The 18,472-nt window shown below is 39.1% G+C and overlaps 1 protein-coding gene across 1 annotated transcript in view; it reads left to right on the forward strand.

Moving 5' to 3' along the window:
- The window catches only part of LOC122557387 (phosphatidylinositol 3,4,5-trisphosphate 5-phosphatase 2-like), a 146,769-nt gene that overhangs the window by 97,731 nt on the left and 30,566 nt on the right, over positions 1-18,472 (forward strand). Inside the window, exons 9-18 of the mRNA XM_043705046.1 lie at positions 2,026-2,145; positions 3,086-3,200; positions 4,292-4,398; positions 6,899-7,001; positions 9,392-9,588; positions 10,536-10,653; positions 11,414-11,510; positions 12,807-12,945; positions 14,567-14,666; positions 16,486-16,574. Coding sequence (XP_043560981.1) covers positions 2,026-2,145; positions 3,086-3,200; positions 4,292-4,398; positions 6,899-7,001; positions 9,392-9,588; positions 10,536-10,653; positions 11,414-11,510; positions 12,807-12,945; positions 14,567-14,666; positions 16,486-16,574 — 1,185 coding nt within the window. The remainder of the gene's footprint in view (positions 1-2,025; positions 2,146-3,085; positions 3,201-4,291; positions 4,399-6,898; positions 7,002-9,391; positions 9,589-10,535; positions 10,654-11,413; positions 11,511-12,806; positions 12,946-14,566; positions 14,667-16,485; positions 16,575-18,472) is intronic.

Raw genomic sequence — 18,472 nt, forward strand, 5'->3', positions numbered from 1 at the left:
GTGGCAGAGCAAGACAGAATCAGCAATGTTGATACCAATGTGCTGTCTCATTTGGACAGGCCACAACAATGCGATATTAAGAAGCAGTTGTGTTGCAGTGGGGACATTGTAGATTTTCTTCAAAATGGCAACTTCTTTAAAGGATCTCTATCAATTAGGAAATGGTTTAAAAAACTATTCTTCATATTTGGGAAATGAAAAGAACCAGAAAATATAGTTATCAGTTTATATCCCAGTTAGGTAGTCAATAACTCATTTTGATATTTATTGTATCTCACTATAGTTTTGTAAGCAAGTTGGAAAGAAATGATTTTCCATGATGTTATGTCATGAAGATGGTGCTGCTTTAAGAATCAAACAGATTTTTGACTTAAATTCCACAGATTCACAACCCTTTGAGAGACGAGATTCCACCTTGTCTCAGTTTGAAACATGATCTCTTGTTCCAGCATTCTAATTTGACCAACAAAGGGAACTATCCTTTCTACAGCTACTTTGATTTGATTCGTTATTGTCACATGTACCGAGGTACAGTGAAAAATTTTGTTTTGTGTGCAGTATATGCAGATTGTGCCATGCAAAGTGCATTAGGGAAATAGAACAGAGCAAAGAGTACAATGTTATGGCTGCAGAGAAAGTGAACGAGGAGAGAGATCAACATTAAATTTAAAACTTGAAAGGTACGTTCAGGAGTCTATTAACAGTGGGGAAGAAACTGTTCTTGAATCTGTGTGTGTTTAAGTTTTTGTGTCTTCCACCTGAGGGAAGAGGTTTGAAGAGATAATAACCAGGGTGGGATGGGCCTTTTATTATATTGGCAGAGTTCTTGAGCAGTGAGAAGTATAGATGGAGTCAGTGGATAGAAGGTTGGCTTGTGTGATGTACTGGACTGTTTTCTCAACTCTCTGTAGTTTCTTATGGTTCTGGGCAAAGCAGTTGCCAGACCAAGCCATGATGCATCCAGATGGGATACTTTCTATTGTGCATCTATACAAATTGATCATAGTCTTTGTGCACATGCCAAATTTCCTTAGCCTCCTGAGAAAGTAGATATATTGTTGTACTTTCTTGACCATAGCATCAACGCCAATCCTCCTTAGCATCATTTTTACCTCAGTTGAATCTCCTCTCATCATTCCAGCATGGGAAGGGAGGGAATCCTGCTGGGACCCTACAAACATGGGCTCCAGTTCCATGTGATCTCACATCACTATGACATGGCTGTTTACCCACCCACCCTATTGCAATCCTCAGTGTAAAAGTATAATGAGCCCTTTATCTTCCATGGCTTCTGATGGCACTTCTCGATTTCTTGCAGATACTTGGGTGGGATGGCAAGAAAACCAAAGATAAATGTTTCTGTGATTGGAATCATGTGACTGGGGGACCCACTGGCAGCTGGGAGAGGTTTAACTTGCTTTGCTGGCAAAATTCATGCACCACTGTAGGACAAGATATAAATAGTTACATTTTGGATACGTTGCAGTTGATGAAGTTTATAAGGAAAATGTTCCTGATGAAAACTCTCTCATATCACATGTAGGCTGGACTGGATGGGACAGGAAGGTTCCCTTGTACAAGGACATTTGTGAGTCAGAAGGTCTGTCCAACATACAGACTTGTTTCACAGCCAAATACATTGCCTTCCTGGGCAGAATTTAAGCTTGCAAACTGTAGGTTGTTAGCACAGTTCTCTGACCACTGGACATTGTATCCTGTCACTGATGGGGAATGTCAACAATGAGCATTGAGGAACCAAGGGTTATCTTGGAGCTGGGTGAGGTCATATGATTGATTTCTGAAATGTTATTCTGTTAGCATTCCTTCCTTGCACTGTCTACCAATTTCAGTTAACCTGGAACCTTTAGAATGTCCTTCCCATATTCTTTTGCTCTTTAACAATACCAGCAAACTGTCATTGCTTATGCATCATTGCCAAAATATGAAAAGATACAGATGATCTATTTGTATTCCCGAGACAAAGTTCAGGTGGGCTTCATTCACTGTACTTTTGTTTGTTGACAGGTGTTGAAGGGGTTGCAGCATATGATGATCACAAACAGGGTGGAATTACCTGTTCACTTAACATCTCCTGAAAACAATGGCAGGAATGCATCCAAACCCATCCCAATCCAGAGCTTCGAGGTAAAAGAGAAAAAGCTTTCCTTTTTTTTAAGCAAATGCAAGTTCTAATGCATAAGTTTTTATCATGGAAGAAATTGAAGCCATGAGGAATGGAGTATTTATCTCCTGTTATTACATTAAGCTTGGATCAGGTGTGAAGCAAGGCTGTTTAGAAGAAAATCTCTTAATGTAAAAGCAGTTTGTAACATATTGCCTGCTTGTCTCTACCCTTCTCCTAATGCTATTCAGTGTCTCTGCTGTTCGAGGATAGGACAGACAGGTTACATCTCACGGTCTCTGATTTTACTCCAGTCTATTACTCCAAATTATCAAAATTTTATTCCAATTCTTTGTTATGGTGTTTGTCCATGGGAAGAGTTACAGAAACCTTTCAACATGTCTTCAATGTAACATGGCCATAATCTTGAAATCATGCAATCATGGGTGGACCTCGGCATAATGAGCACATGCACTATTATGCTGTGGACATTTCAAAGTCTCTTTTTATGCGGAGGATGATCATTTACCCTATTGAACTCTCTTACCCTAAAAGGTACAAAACTTTGGCAGAGTTAAAACTTCACAAGCTCTCTGATCTGTGCACAACTGATCTTTTTTTTCTTTTGTGAGTTCAGGATGTTTACACCATCAGCCTGTATAAACCTTTCTGTTGACCATTATCCTGAATCTCCCTTCAGATATTGCTCAAAGCAGAGGTCACTGGATGCTGAGCAGAAGTTGGAGCCCCAACTGATTTTCATGCTGCCTAAACTTCTGTTATTAATTCTGGCTGAGATCAACTAATTCATCATAATGCATCAATCAAATCGAATCCTTCACAGGATGACATGAGCAATGCAATTTTTGTCACAAACTCAGCAAATGAGACAAAGAAGGATCTTAATGGTCATGTGAAATGATCTTGCTCAGCTAACACTATCTGTTTCTTCTTACATTTTAGGTAAAGCTTGGAAAGACTCAGAAATATACATTGAGTGTTGATGTGGATGGGGGAAAACTTCAAATCTCAAAGAAAGCTGCCGGATCACCTGAGGAATCTATTTCAAATGATAAGAGTAAGGAGAATCGGTTATTAGTCAAGCCCAGTATCGATCCTCAACAACAAACACACAAATCACTGGAAAGGCTCAGATGTTCTGCAGCATCTGTGGAGAGTAATCAGAGTTAACGTTTCAGGTCGAGTGATCCTTCCTCAGAACTGGAGTATCCCAGGATCTAGTCTTCTGCTCAGTCTTCATTGGTGGCTGCAGTCTATGCACTTCTTATTTAGCATTTTTATCATATTAAAAATATTTAAGGGAAAATTCAAAGCATCAAGGTTTCAAGTTAGGAGCAAATTATTACATATGCTGGAATCTGAACTGAAAGCAAAAAGTGCTGGAAATCACAGCAAGTCAGACAGCATCCATGGAAACAAAGCCAGCAAATGTTTCAAGTCTAGGTCACTTTTGATCGGAGCTGAAGTGAATGTTGACAGGGCGGTATTTATGCAATAGTGGGACAGAGGGGATTGGAGTGGTGGGGGGAGAAAGGATGTTGATAGTTCAAAAAGTGATCTGAATGTGAGAAAGGCAGAACTATGGTGTGTCCACCTGCCAGATTGGAAAGAACAGACAGTCCCATTGGGGTTGGGGGAGGAGACCAAACGTGACAGAGAATGTAACAAGTAAAGCAAAAAGGAAGGGAAGGAATGGGTTCACAATTTGCGAGTGTTAAACTCAATATTGAGCACAGATGATTGTAAACTGCCTAGTTCCGCAGAAAGAAGTTATGTTTATCCGTTTTTAACCTATTCATTCTGATAGCCCTATGTTGAGTCATATCATTTTTTTTACAAATTTTGTTTCAGTTTATCCAGACATCTGTTTCACACATTAATCTCTCTATGTGAAAGCAGAATTTCTTGATATCAACTTGAAACCATAATTTCTTGCTTTACTCTCAGAATTTATTTTAATATTTTGAGTTGGGTTCCTCTATACCTGTAATGATCTAATACTATATCCCTCTATAAGATCTCCTGTCAGAGATTTATGTTCTAGGCTGGAGAGATGAGACACCTTTAGATTTCCTTTCTAAGGCTGCTCTGTAAGCTGATGATAAATATAGAGCATTGACTTTCCCCTTAAATCTCTTTGCTTTACAGTTTTGCAATTGGTTAAATATCAGAGCACACCAAACACACTACAGATTGTGACTGACAAAGAAAATCAGAAAAATCAGCAGAGGGATTTCATTTTTGAAAACGCACGGGTAAGTCATGAGTAACTTGTGTTGAATAGGGGCTCAGTTGCTTGCACTCTAGTCTACATCATAACACATAAATGCTCATGTACCCAAGGAATGCTGCCCTGTCAGAGGTGTAATCTTTCAGAGAAAAGTTAAAATCAGGATTCACTTGCCTGCTAGGGTGCATGTAAGAGATTTGACAACACGGTTATGCAGAAGAGCTGAACAAAAAACAAAACATTTTGGATGCTGGAAATCTGAAACAAAAGCAGAAATTGCTAGTGAAACGCAGAAGGTATGGCAGCATTCTGGAGAGAAAGCAGAGGCAACATTACAGATTCAGAGTTCTGAAGAAGGATCACTGGACCTGAAACATTGACTCTACTTTCTCTCCACAGATGCTGCTAGACCTGTGAGTTTCTCCAGCCATTTCTGTTCTTTTATGCAGAAGATTCCCCCGATTGATATGTAAATCTCAATCAACATCACCAAAACAGATCACATTACAGTTTCTGGGAATTTGCTGTGTGCATATCAGCTGTTGTGTTTCCTAAATTATAATAGCGACTGCAAATCAAAAATCCGTTATTAACTGTAGTGTATTTTGAGACACCTGGTGCCTGTGAAAAACTCTGTAGAAACGTAAGGTGTGTTTTCTGGTTACTTGCATAAATAGAATATTTTAAAAATTCATTATCAAATAGAAGAAGTCATTGCTAAATAGTTGGAGACTTCTTTCCATTTCAGGCAACTTTTGTTCACATCGTGAATTTACAATTGCATTCAAATCAATCTTAAAAGTTGTGGAATGATAATTGCAGCATTTTCCATAACCAATATTCACCAGCAACCAATAAATTTCTATATTTACTATGGTGTAGCTGTAGCCTGTACTATCCACATTGCCAAGCTTTGTGAAGCCTCTCAGGACTTCCTGCAACCAAAGGGTCAAGGGGACAGTTTATGGGAATACCATCAATTGTAAATCATGTTGAAGAGCTGCATTCCACCTGCCCCTGACAGGTGTAACTTCAGTGAGGGAGGACATGTAAAATAGGTGAGGACTACACTTGGAATGTTGTGTACACTTTTGGTCTCCGTACCTCAGAAGCATATTTTCACAGATGGAATGTAATGACAGAGGAAGTTTAACTTAGATAAATGTGAAGTATTGCATTTGGTAAGGCAAATCAGGGCAGGAATTAGACACTTAATGGTAGGGCCCTTGGAATTGTTGCTGAACAAAGAGACCACGAGGTGCAGGTTCAAAGTTCGTTGAAGATGGAGGCACAGGTAGATAGGGCAGTAAAGAAGGTGTTTGATACATTTGCCTTTATTGGTCAGTGCATTGAGTATAGGAGTTGGAAGATCATGTTTCAGCTGTACAGGACATTAGTTAGACCACATTTGGACTGCTGCACTGAATTCCCTGCTATAGAACGATGTTGTGAAACTTTGAAAGGTTCAGGAAAGACTGACAAGAATGTTGCCAGGGTTGGAGGATTTGAGGGATAGGGAGAGGTTGAATAGGCGAGGGCTGTTTTCCCTGGAGTATTGGAGGCTGAGGGATGCCCTTAAAGAGGTTTGTAAAATCATGAGGGGCACAGATAAGGTAAAACACAAGGTTTTTTCTCTGGGTTGGGTACTCCTAAATTAGATAGTACAGATTTAGAGTGAGAGGGGAAAGGGACCTAAAGGGCAACTTTTTCACACAGAGGGTGGTGCGTATGTGGAATGAGCTGCCAGAGGAAGTGGTGGAGGTTGGTATAATTACAGCAATTAAAAGGCATCTGGGTGGGTACATGAATAGGAAGGGTTTGGAGCAATATGAGCCAAATGCTGGCAAATGGAACCAGATTAATTTAGGATATCTGGTTGGCATGAATGAGTTGGTCCGATGCGTCCATTTCTGTGCTGTGCCACTTTATGACTCTGATTGTTCCCAGGATGGAGGGTGTGGAGGGGAAATTAAGTAAACTGGCCTTGTATTCTCAAGAGATTTAAGAATGAGAAGAGATCTCATTGAAACCTGCAAAATTCTTAGAAGAACAGGCAGGGGACATACAGGTAAGATGTTTCCCCTGGTTTGGAAATGAAAAACCATGGGTCAGAAATTAAAACTATGGGGGATAATACTTAGGTCCAAGATGAAGCCATTTTATTTTAGTCAGAGTTCTGAATTTTGGTGTTCAGTCTGTGGAAATCCAATGTTTGAGTATGCTGAAGTAGAGATTGATAGATTTCTGATTACCAATAGCATAAAGGTTATTGGGATAAGGTGGCAAAATGGCATTGAAGTGTTTGATTAGACATGATCATATCACGGTGGAGCAGGCTGAATGAGCTGAATAACTTAGTCCAGTTCCTATGTTCTTGATATGTTGTGGCCATTATTATTTTCTCCGGTGAGTATGAAGCTGACTTGTGCATTTCATAAAGGTGGTCATCGTTTTTGCTGCTCTTGTGGATTATGCGAAAGTTTTTATCATTCTAATAATTACGCTCCTGAATCTTTTCCCTGCAGAAGCGTGAAGCTTTCTGTCAGCTCCTTCAGCTTATGAAGAACATACACTCTCAGCAGGATGAACCAGACATGATATCCATCTTTATTGGAACCTGGAACATGGGTAAGTTATTGAAGGATTGTTCCTGAAGAAGGGCCTGTGCCCGAAACGTCGAATCTCCTGTTCCCTGGATGCTGCCTGACCTGCTGTGCTGTTCCAGCAATAAAGTTTCAACTTTGATCTCCAGCATCTGCAGACCTCACTTTCTCCTATTGAAGGATTGTGCACACCCAGAAAAACACTGTACCAGAGAATTATGCTGTATGTGCAATGGGCTGCATGTATTCCTAGGGATGGCGTTCCTGGATCGGTTCCTAGACCAGTCTAATCTAGATGCAAGCTGCTTGCACATGAAGACGAATACTCCTTGCCAGTATTATGAACAGTGTAGAGACAACAGGATGGTTTTCTGTTTATTTTCTACTTCTATACTAACCACAGAAAGAAAGAAGTCTTTTCACCTCTTGAACACTGTGTTCCTCAAATGCATGCACAAGACCAATTTACTCATAAGTTTAACAAAAGAAACAGTAAATGTATATTTTTCATCATGTGGAATGCTTTTGCAACAGCATTCACTCTTACATTCATAAGAGTCATGCATACAAGAAAAGATGATTGTGAAAGAAGTAGGTTTTTATAAAGTTCATAAAGTCACTATGGCTCTTGTCTTACAAAATAGAAGTTGAAAGTATTACATGTCTGATTTTTGGATCACTGAAGAAAATACAGGTTGGAAGTTCCTGGTAGCACACTTCTTGCAACAGCACATTTCTCTTCTATTCAAAGTAACAGCTGAGTTCTCTGTAGTGAAGATCAGGCTTCATTCTACAAGCCTTATGTAAAAGGCTGGCCCATTACTCTATCTTTTCACAGACACTATGCAGGGCTCTTCCTTAGGTATGTGGAATCTCTTGCTTCTGTGATTGCTTTGTCTGACTGAGAAGATACTTGTGAAATTGCTTGTCAAGATATGTGTTCATTAATATTTCTTATCACAAGCTGGCTTCTGTCAAGGGCTGTGCTATCAATTCTCCTACTGTCCACATGAATGGTTCCTTGGCAACATTAACACAGGCACACAGTGGGGTTTGATTCTCAGTCTTCGCATTTTCTTGCGAGAGTATGCTTTAGCCTCACCCTGTAACTGGCTATTTTTATTCTGCTGTCATCAAGTCTGTGTGATTATTATGCATTAGTTTCTTTAGGCATTGACAATATCAGCTGTTAAATCTGTAGGGAAAATCAGTTACATTTTTAATGTGTTCTCAAAGATGTGTTCCAAAGTAGTCATTTACATTGTCCACCTCTTGTCCAAAAAAGCATCCTCTTTCCATCCTTGTGAAATTCCACTTTTATCCCCAGACAATGAGAGAGACCACTTGATCCTCTTCACTCCATCTTGTCACAATACAGATTGTCAATTCTCCATGTTGCTTTAAAGAGAATAAGTTTGTTTTGCATGGGTGTGACATCAGTGAGATTGCAAGGGTGTATTGGAGGGAGCAGGATCTAATCAGGCAGCAAGTTTGTTTCTTTTAGAAATAGAAAATACTTTAATAATTCCATAGGCGTGATACTTTTTTTAAAAAATTAGAAACCTTTTATTTATATTCATTCATGGGATGCGGCATTGCTGTAATCCATTTGGTGTAGATATACGTACAATGCTGTTAGGGAGCGAGTTCAGAGACAATGAAGGCACAGTGATATATTTCTAAGTCAAGATGGTGACTGATTTGGAGGGGAACATTCAGGTGGTGTCGTTTCCATGTACCTACTGTCCTTGTCCTTTTAGTTGGCAGTAATCATGGATTTACAAGGTGCTGTCTAAAATGCCATGGTAAGTTCTGCAATGCATTTAGTAGAAGGGTACACACCATTTCTACTGAGCATTGGTGCTTTTGGATAAGATGCCAATCAAGTATGCTGCTTTGTCCTCAGTGATGTCAAGTTTCTTGAGTGTTGTTGGAGCTGACTCAACTAGGCAAGTCCACCAATACTGCAACAATTTTCTGATACTGGTTTGAGTCACCTATAAACAGTTAAGACGTTTTACCATTCTCAATATCAGGGCGACATGCTACTGGAACTCAAATGTCAGCATTTGTGCAACTTAAATTTAGCTACAAATTTGGGTAGGTTTCAGGTCAACGCTATCAGTGAGAATGGAAAATTGCACTCAAGTGATATTTTTAAAAGGATGGAGAAAATTGAAGAGGAGTTTTGCAGTTGGCGACAAAAAAGAACTTTGATATACCATCTCAGCCCAATTTTTGCCTTTTTCATGCAGAAATTGAACTGAGATGGTAAATCAGAGTTTTTGTCACCAATTGCAAAACTCCTCTTCAATTATCTCCATCCTTTTAAAAATATCACTTGAGTGTGGAAAATTAATCTGAAAAATCAAATGACCAAGACATTAATGGAAGATCGTTTGAAATACTTAACAGGTGCTGCTAATCCTCCAAAAAGCATTGCTTCTTGGCTAATGTCAAAGGGCCTTGGACGTACAAGAGATGAAACAACAGCCACTATACCCCATGATATCTATGTGATTGGCACCCAGGAGAACTCGCTAGGTGACAAGGAATGGGTGGATTTCCTGAGAGCCGGAATAAAAGATGTAACAGAGTTAGACTTCAAAGTGGTAAGGACTGAAATTCCAGGGACGATAACTTTGATAGCATAACAAAAATGTGTCAGTTTATATAATAGGAATCTGTGAGTAATAACACATTGTATACTATCACCTGTTTGTATTTTAATTTGGCAGTCAAATTGGAAAGCAGTTGGTGGTAGTGAAATGCAAGCAGATCATAAATGAAAGCCAGCACAATTATCAAATTGAATTAAATTAGTGGGCTTCCTTGAGGTTTCTATTTACAGATACAAAAGAGAATTTGTATTAAATGCAGAGAGATAGGATGTGAAGTGCCAAGAAATCTGAACAAATGCTTAATTGACAAGAACTCATTCTAACCAAATTGATAATCCTCATTTAATAGGATAGCGGAAACAAACATGCTGTATTGGCACGCTTGGCAGGGTGATATTGGCAGGCACTGCTCATGGGCTGATTCACAATTCCAAGTCCTACAAAGGTGAGGCCAATCCAGAATTGGATCATGTCCTCTGCTTCTGACTTCTGACATTCCTATCATCTTGATGCGATCAAAATTCACTCCAACCAGGGGAAACATCTTCTCTGCCCAAGATCTGTTAAAATTTTATATGTTTCAATCTTATTTCCTTCTCATTTTTCTACACACTAGTGAACACAGACCAAGCTGATCAAGTTATCCTGCCATCCTGAGTATCAGCCTCGTAAACATGAAGTATTTTTGGCAATTGTCCACCAATTAGAATCATATTTGTGGATGATAGTGTGTATTTTAGTTGTATCATTCCAGCAATAATTGTATTTATGCTATTTGAGTAGGTGGAATATTGTTGACTTACTGTCACATAACTGATCTGAAGTTGATCTGAGTCAATGGAAAAAGGGTGGAATTTACTGAAATGTGTACTGGATTACCCAATTGTTATTCTCTCTGTTATGTTGCTGTGCCACTCAATAACGTATCTGTATTATAGATTGCCACACATTCATTATGGAGTATTAAAATTGCAGTGTTGATCAAACCAGACCATGAGAACCGAGTCAGTCACATCAACATGTCCAGTGTTAAAACGGGCATAGCAAATACGTTTGGTAAGTCATTGTGTTGTAGAAAATGCCCTGAGATGAACGGGTTGATGGGAAAGCATTCTTTTCTGGAAGTAAAATTAGAAGTGAGCTGGAGTGAAATGGGAATAAAGTGAAAAGACTGAAATGATGATACACACTTCACTAATCACAATTTATCAGCGTGCTTTTTTATTATCTCAAAATAACTATGTAAAGTTAGATAGGCATTCCTGCAATTTCCACAGCTGTTCTTTTCAATCCCCATTTTAACTTTGATGGAAGATGAGTGGAAAGCCCTGGTGGAGCTTATTGGTAATGTCACTAGACTGGGAATCCGAAGCCCAGGCTAATGCTTTTGGTCATGAGTTCAAAATGCTAAAATTTAAATTCAATTCATAAACCTGAAATTAATCTCTTGTCTAATGTCCATATTCGCTGCCTGTTTTCAAAAAAATTGGATAAAGCTCATTGGGTTAGATATTAATCTGGTCAAAATCATGAGTGAAAAGAGAGACCTTGATCCAGCCCAAAATTAAGCTTTGGGTCTTTTTGAAATGCCTGTATTCTGGAAAAAGCTGTGATCCACACAAGCAGCTTGTTCTTTCAATATTTAGTATTGAACTGATGGTCTGTAACATAGGACGCCAATTGTTTTCTCTCGGGAAAGGAAAGTGGAAATGATGTTAAAAAAAAGTCTGCTCAGCATTTCCAACACAGTTTCATTTTCTGTGACTGCTTAACCAAAACCTACTTTTTTTTTGTCTTGTTTTACTTTTCTCTGCAGGTAATAAAGGTGCAGTTGGGGTTTCATTCTTATTTAATGGAACATCCCTGGGTTTTGTCAACTGCCATTTGACGTCTGGTAGTGAAAAAGTCCTCAGGTACATGCATTCATTTATTTAAACAAGTAAACAAAGTCAGACCATGTTTTGCAATCTTGAAACATAAGGTGGGACTTTCAAAGGTAACTGCATACCATTAGGCTGTAATTTCCTGTTTATTAGAGTTAATGGATGGAAAAGAAATCACAGGTTGTGGTGCAATATTTCCTCATATGTGCTCCGGGTGTGTGGTCGAACCAGTTAAAGTGGAAATTGCCTCCTGTTTTTCAGCTGAATGAAATGTCGCAGTGCTGACTAAGTCTGTGAATGCCCATATTCTTAAAGGATAGCGTGTCTGAATATAAAAGGTGTCTACTGGTGTCAGAAGGGTTGATTCTCATTTCTCGAAATGAGATGCAATATCCATATAAACAGCATTCTCCAATACACATCTCAGACATCTGAGTGTTGTATAACATAAATTTAACTTTTTCTATACAGAATCCTGTTCACAGTGAAATTGATCTTAAATTTTGCAGCTCATTCAACTGCGCTGTGTTTTAAGCGATAAATAGTCTTTACTATGGAACCAGAATGAAGGTTTTCAATATGGACAAACTTGCAAGATGAAAACATGAAAAAGATGTCTGATCTTTTTTCCCGGATCAATAAAGGACTCACATAAACAGGCTAGACAGGAACCATTGTCTAAATTTTTCTTACTGTGTTGAAGTACCTGATCTCTGTTGTTTCTGTCATCACACCGAGGCCAAACATTCAGTGAAGGGGAAGGATGGATGGGTGATGCAGGCGGCAGTACCACTCTGGGCCACTTTCTCATAAAGCAATAGCATTCAGTTAGCTTTATTACCAATGCAACAGAGTGCTTCAACATGGAGAAAGCTGTAAAATTGGCTTAAATCTTCCAAACTTTGCATCACCGGAAAAACTTCTGGCACCAGAATTGCATTCGATTGGGCGCTTCTGATCCAGGAAATTTACCTTATTTTCAAAATTGGTTGTAAAGTGAGAACAGAAATAGCTCGGTTTACTAGTGTGGCACACAAGGCAATTTCAGCATCAGGTGTCATCATTCTGACAGCATCAAGTCAGGGAAAACTGGATATATCATCTGGTTCCTACCTGAAGCCTGCTGGTAATTTGAGTGAGGGAATGGGGAGGACTGCAAATAGTTGCCACCAAACTGGAGATATTTTGCATCTCTCAGAGTGACAATAATTTAAACCAAAGATTTCATGGGGCATTTTCATGTCTTTGGCACAAGTTGAATTTCTTAGCTTATGTTTCTGAGACTGAGATGCCTTGGCTGTAATCTTCCATCATCTTTTGTTTTAGGCGAAACCAGAATTACTTGGACATACTCCGTTTGTTATCACTGGGGGATAAGCAGCTCAGCTCATTTGATATTGCTCTGCGCTTCACCCATATTTTCTGGTTTGGAGATCTTAATTATCGTCTGGATATGGATATCCAGGTACGGTTCATTACCTTGCTGCTTCATTGGAATCCATATATCAGGAAAATAAGACTTTTTAGGACTAAGTGTAAAAGGCCAATTCTCTATTTTTTGTTTTCTTGTAATTTGACCTACCTGAATTCTCAGTATATCCCTTGGCTCTCTTCTTCCAGAAATCTATTTCCTTGATGCTTGTGCCAATTTTCAGAATTATTGCCTGCCTAATTAATTGGTCAATCCAAACTCACATGGGTCCTGTGTATCCAATTCAAGTTGGGGAGTCACAAATTATTTAGTTGAAAGGTTTCATGCAGTCTAATGAAGAGCATTAGTTCTAATACATCATATAAACAGAATGGATATAGTGGACATACAATCAATGATAGTAGAGTTACCAGTCCAGCATTCAGATAGATTCAATGACATTCTCTCTATCTTAGGCAGAAAAATACATTAAGCAAAAGCTAGCAACCCTAAATAGCTTCCTACCTCCCCCACCTCGCCCCCCCCCCCCCCAACACACACACACACACACCCCATACTCTTCTGTACTCATAACTGCCTGTTTACAGACTTTATCTTGAGGAGACTTATGGATGTCTCAATCTGGGCACTCAGTCAATTATAATTTTCCATTCAATCTTCCAGTTATGAGATATGAATACCCAAGGTTTCCTTCCCTTTTCAGCCAGGGCTGGCATTTGAAATGACCTGATTACTTATCATGTAAAATTATCTTATTTATTTAATGGGCATAAGGCTTGATTTATTCAGGCCTAGGACTGTCACCCTGAACACCTATGCCTGAAGGAGCAATGGAACCTAAGTAAAACCTGTCTGGCGAACAATGAGCAATTGACTGTGCTGTGTCTTTGTTATATCCAGTAAAGGCTACAGGGTTCCTTGAAAATAAATGGAGATAATCCTTTGGGCTCCACAGGTTCATCATTTCCATTGGTATTACAAAAGCTATCATTTCAGCATTTCTGTAAAATTCTCAGAACTGCTATAACTTCCAACTACATTATTAAAATTACCATTTTCCTGTGGGTCTAAAGGATTGGGCCTTCCTGCTGGCATCAGTAGAAGTCACGCTAATTGGCAGCTGGTGTGAAGCCTACAGTGGAAAGAATGGGGAATTTCTTTCATTTTGATAGTGTATAGCATATTCATCCATGATCTCCTTTCAGAAAATAGATGGATGGAAACTCCTGGTGAAACTGCTTACATCTATATTTTAGCACCCAAGATGGCAAACTGATGGAATTCCAATTTAATTGACATTGGAGAGGGGCCTTAGTAGGGACTTTAATTGGCCTATATGGTCACCCTTAAATTGTAGATTATCTACTGGTAAACTAGATTGTGCCAAAACAATCAAGTGGTAGAAATATGCATTCTAGCATACCAATTGGTAACTGGAAATTACCATCTCTCCCATTTTCAGCCCTGTCTCCACAGCACCATTTGTCTACTGCTGTCCGTGAAAATTAGCCAGTGGATGAGATTTGAAAGTGGATGAAATAATTACGATGGGAGGGTCAAGAAATTAAAGCATAAGTTGATCATTTGGAGAGACTCAGTGGCTGATAATGCAGTGCTGAAAAGCTTCAAATAATTCAAATACTTTATCATTCAGGATATTTTAAGTCACATCAGCAAAAAGGAATTTGAGCCATTATTGAGTGTAGACCAACTGAACCTGGAGCAAGAGAAAAGAAAGGTGTTTCTGAAATTCTGTAAGTAAATTTCTGATGATTCAAATGTATTAAATTTTTCCATGTTATTGTAAAATACATAAATTACCACCATGGCATAAATTGCATTTATACTAATTCTTTGGGTTTTCTGGAGAGTTTCCACCAAAGTTACAGGAAATGTTCGGTAGAATTCAACACCAACCCTTCAACAACCTCCAGATGTTAAATCCACATATGTCCTATTGACAGTTGGTGGCTGCATAGTCAGATATTTTGTTGACAAAGACTGGTATTTAATGGATTAATTCATCATGTCAAACAGCACCACATCACGAAATTATATTTTTTTCCCAGGGAGAAATATTTTTGAAGTGCTAATGCCACTAAAATTGGAAAAGTACAATAAAACTGTGTTAAGCCTGAAGATTGTGGTAATGTGAAATTCAGTTGGGTTCCAAAAGCTGGATAAAATTTTTGATTCTTTTTTGATTTTTTTCATGGGATATGAGCATCGCTGATTTGGTCAGCATTTGCTGTTCATCCCTGGTTGCCCAGAGGGTAGTTAAAAGTCAACCACATTGCTATGGGTCTGGAGTCACATGTAGGGTCGACCAGGAAAGGAAGACAGATTTCATTGTGAAAAAAGCAAAATATGGTGGAAATCTGAAACAAACACAGAAAATGCTGCAAAAAACTCATCAAGACTGATCACATCTGTGGAGAGCAAAACAAAGTTAGTGTTTCAAGCCTGTTCTGGGGAAGAGTCACTGTGGAATCAAAATGTTCACTCTCTTTCTCTCTCTCTACAGATGTTGCAAGATATGCTGAGTTTCTCCAGCATTCTCTGTTCTTGTGGCCAACTTCTTTCCTTAAAGGGCATTAACAAACCAGATGGGTGTTCTTACCACAATTAGAATAGAATCCCTATAGTGTGGGAACAGGCCCTTCGGCCTAACAAGACCACACCAACCCTCCAAAGAGTATCTCATCCAGACCTATTCCCCTATTACTGTACATTTACCTCTGATTATTGCACCTAGCCTACACATCCCTGAATGCTATTTGCAATTTAGCACTGTCAATCCTCCTAATGTGCGCATCTTTGGAATGTGGGAGGAAACTGGAGCATCTGAAGGAAACTCACGCAGGCACGGAGAGAATGTGCATACTCCACACAGACAGTCATCCAAGGCTGGAATCGAACCTGGGTCCCTGGCTCTGTGAGGCAGCAGTGTGAACCACTGAGCAACTGTACCGCCCTAGATTGAAGTTGACCCTGGTTACGTGGCTGTCTTGCAGCTATCCTTATATTCCAGATATTGTATTCATATTCAAATTTCACCATCTGCCATGGTGATATTCCAACCCATAACCTGGGATCTTGGATTACCCATGCAATGACATTCCATTTATCACCATCATTGTGCCTATTCCAGCATTCAGTAAGATGATGGTTGATCAGGTTGTGGTTTCACCTCCATTTACTTGTCTGTTCTGTAGAGAGAAAGTGAGGGCTGCAGATGCTGGAGATCAGAGCTGAAAATGTGTTGCTGGAAAAGCGCAGCAGGTCAATTAGCATCCAAGGAACAGGAGAATCGACGTTTCAGGCATAAGCCCTTCTTCAGGAAGCCCTTCTACAGGAGTCTGTCCTGTAACCCTCTACTCCCTTGTCTGTCATTCACTGCAAAAGGAACAGCAGATATTGCAGGCCATTCAATTCTCCCTTGGCATTATGGTGGTGTGCAGGGATCAGGTCGAAACTGAAGGTTATAAAGCTGAAACACTATCCCTCTCATTCTTACAAAAGGCTCTAAACTTGTGATATGGTGTTCTCAATTTTCTTTTCCATATCTCTCAGATGAGGAAGAAATCACGTTTCCTCCTACTTATCGATACGAGCGAAATACCAGAGACGTTTACTCATGGCAAAAACATAAAACCACTGGGGTAAGGATCATCAGGCTGATTATTTTCTATTTTTCTCCTTTGTGAGAAAGTGTGAGAAAATGATGGAAAGGTCTTAGAGGTATCATGAAGATTGCAAGGACTCCCAAAAGCATAAGAAATAAAATAATGGAGTTTGACAAACAGATTGCCCTTCCACAATACGATGGGACTGCAGAGACCTAGGTACAAACTGAGCATGATAAAGGGCCATATATCAAATCTTTAGAAAGGAGAGAGAAATTGGGAAAGGATGTAAGTAATAGCTATATTGATAAAATACTTAATGAAAGCTGTAGAAAGAAAAGATTTTGATAAGGGTGATCAGACACTGGAAACACCATTAAACAGAGCTAAGGAACAGCTAGGGATGCAAGACTCTGGTAGGAGTTGTCCACAGATCACCTAATAGCAATTATGCAATGGGGAAGAGATGGAGAGGACGATTCCATGAGTGAATAAGAATGCAATGTAGTTCAATAGGTAATTTAAACGTTAACATTGAATGGGAGAAGTACAGCTCCAATAATGAGGACAATTAATGTCTAAAATGTGATGGGGCAGTTTTGTTGAACAATTTTAACCTAATTCCTTGTCCACCACCTACTGCATCTTAATGATGGAGGGAACTGAGGGATCAGAACATCTTTAACCCCTGTGTGATTTTAATTTGCATTAAAAAGTGTTGTTCTTGAGTGTTGTTTTACAAGAGAATAGACATGGACATGATAGGAATATCTTGGAAATAGTTGGTCAGGGAATATCTGGCAAGTAGTGGTCTTGGTATGATTGAGTGTGACATTTATTTATTTATTTATTTTTGAGTTTGAATTTCAAACTAGTGGTGTGTAGGTTTTGGTCTGTGTGCCTGAAGGGGTTACATTATTAACTTGTAAGATTTTATGAAGCTATGACTTCTTAAAAAAATACAATACGATAGTTTTTGGAGGCTTTTGCAAACTTGTTGACATTGGAAAAAATTCCATAAGTGAACCAAGTGATCAGTGTATTCATTGGACTTTAGTTAGAAATTAGACTTTAGTTAGGAGGATCCGGAATTGTAATTTTTTTGACTTAAAGGAAGCACCCACACTTTGTTTCCTGCTTATATCAAACAGTTGCTCCTGAAGAAAGGGAATTGATTAGAATTGTTGAGCAATAGGCTACCTTAGGTTAAGGAGTTTTGTTTACAATTGCTAGACTTTAGAAAGGTTTTGGTAAAATACTGAAGGAGTTACTTGAAGCTGAGAAAGTTTAATCTCAGTTGTATGAATACTCAAAAAAGAGGCTATCAGATTTTCAAAAACAGAAATTGAAACATCTATTCAGTTAAACCCTATAGATGTCATAAGGGAATTCTCTCTGGTATTTGAGTCCTGTAAGGGCTGTGTTGAAATGAATGGGATTATATTTTATCATGTCTTTCAAAATCTTCAAACTTGTGTTATATGAAAATAATTTGGTATTATGTATTCTTTTATTAATTTCTCTTAGAGTCATAAAGTCACAGAGATGTACAGCACAGGAACAGATCCTTCGGTCCAACTCATCCATGCCGACCAGATATCCCAACCCAATCTAGTCCCACCTGCCAGCACCCAGCCCATATCCTTCCAAACCCTTCCTATTCATATACTCATCCATATGTTACAATCGTACTAGCCTCCACTACTTCCTCTGGCAGTTCATTCCATACACAAACCACCTTCTGCATGAAAAGGTTGCCCCTAAGGTCCCTTTTATATCTTTCCCCTCTCACTCTAAACCTATGCCTTCTAGTCCTGGACTCCCCCCAACCCCTAAAAGACTTTGTCTATTTATCCTATTCATGCCCCTATAAGATCACCCCTCAACCTCCAACGATCCTGGGAAAACAGCCCCAGCCTATTCAACTTCTCTGT

The sequence above is a fragment of the Chiloscyllium plagiosum genome, chromosome 15 (genome assembly GCF_004010195.1).
Source record: "Chiloscyllium plagiosum isolate BGI_BamShark_2017 chromosome 15, ASM401019v2, whole genome shotgun sequence".
Classification (NCBI taxonomy): Eukaryota; Metazoa; Chordata; class Chondrichthyes; order Orectolobiformes; family Hemiscylliidae; genus Chiloscyllium; species Chiloscyllium plagiosum.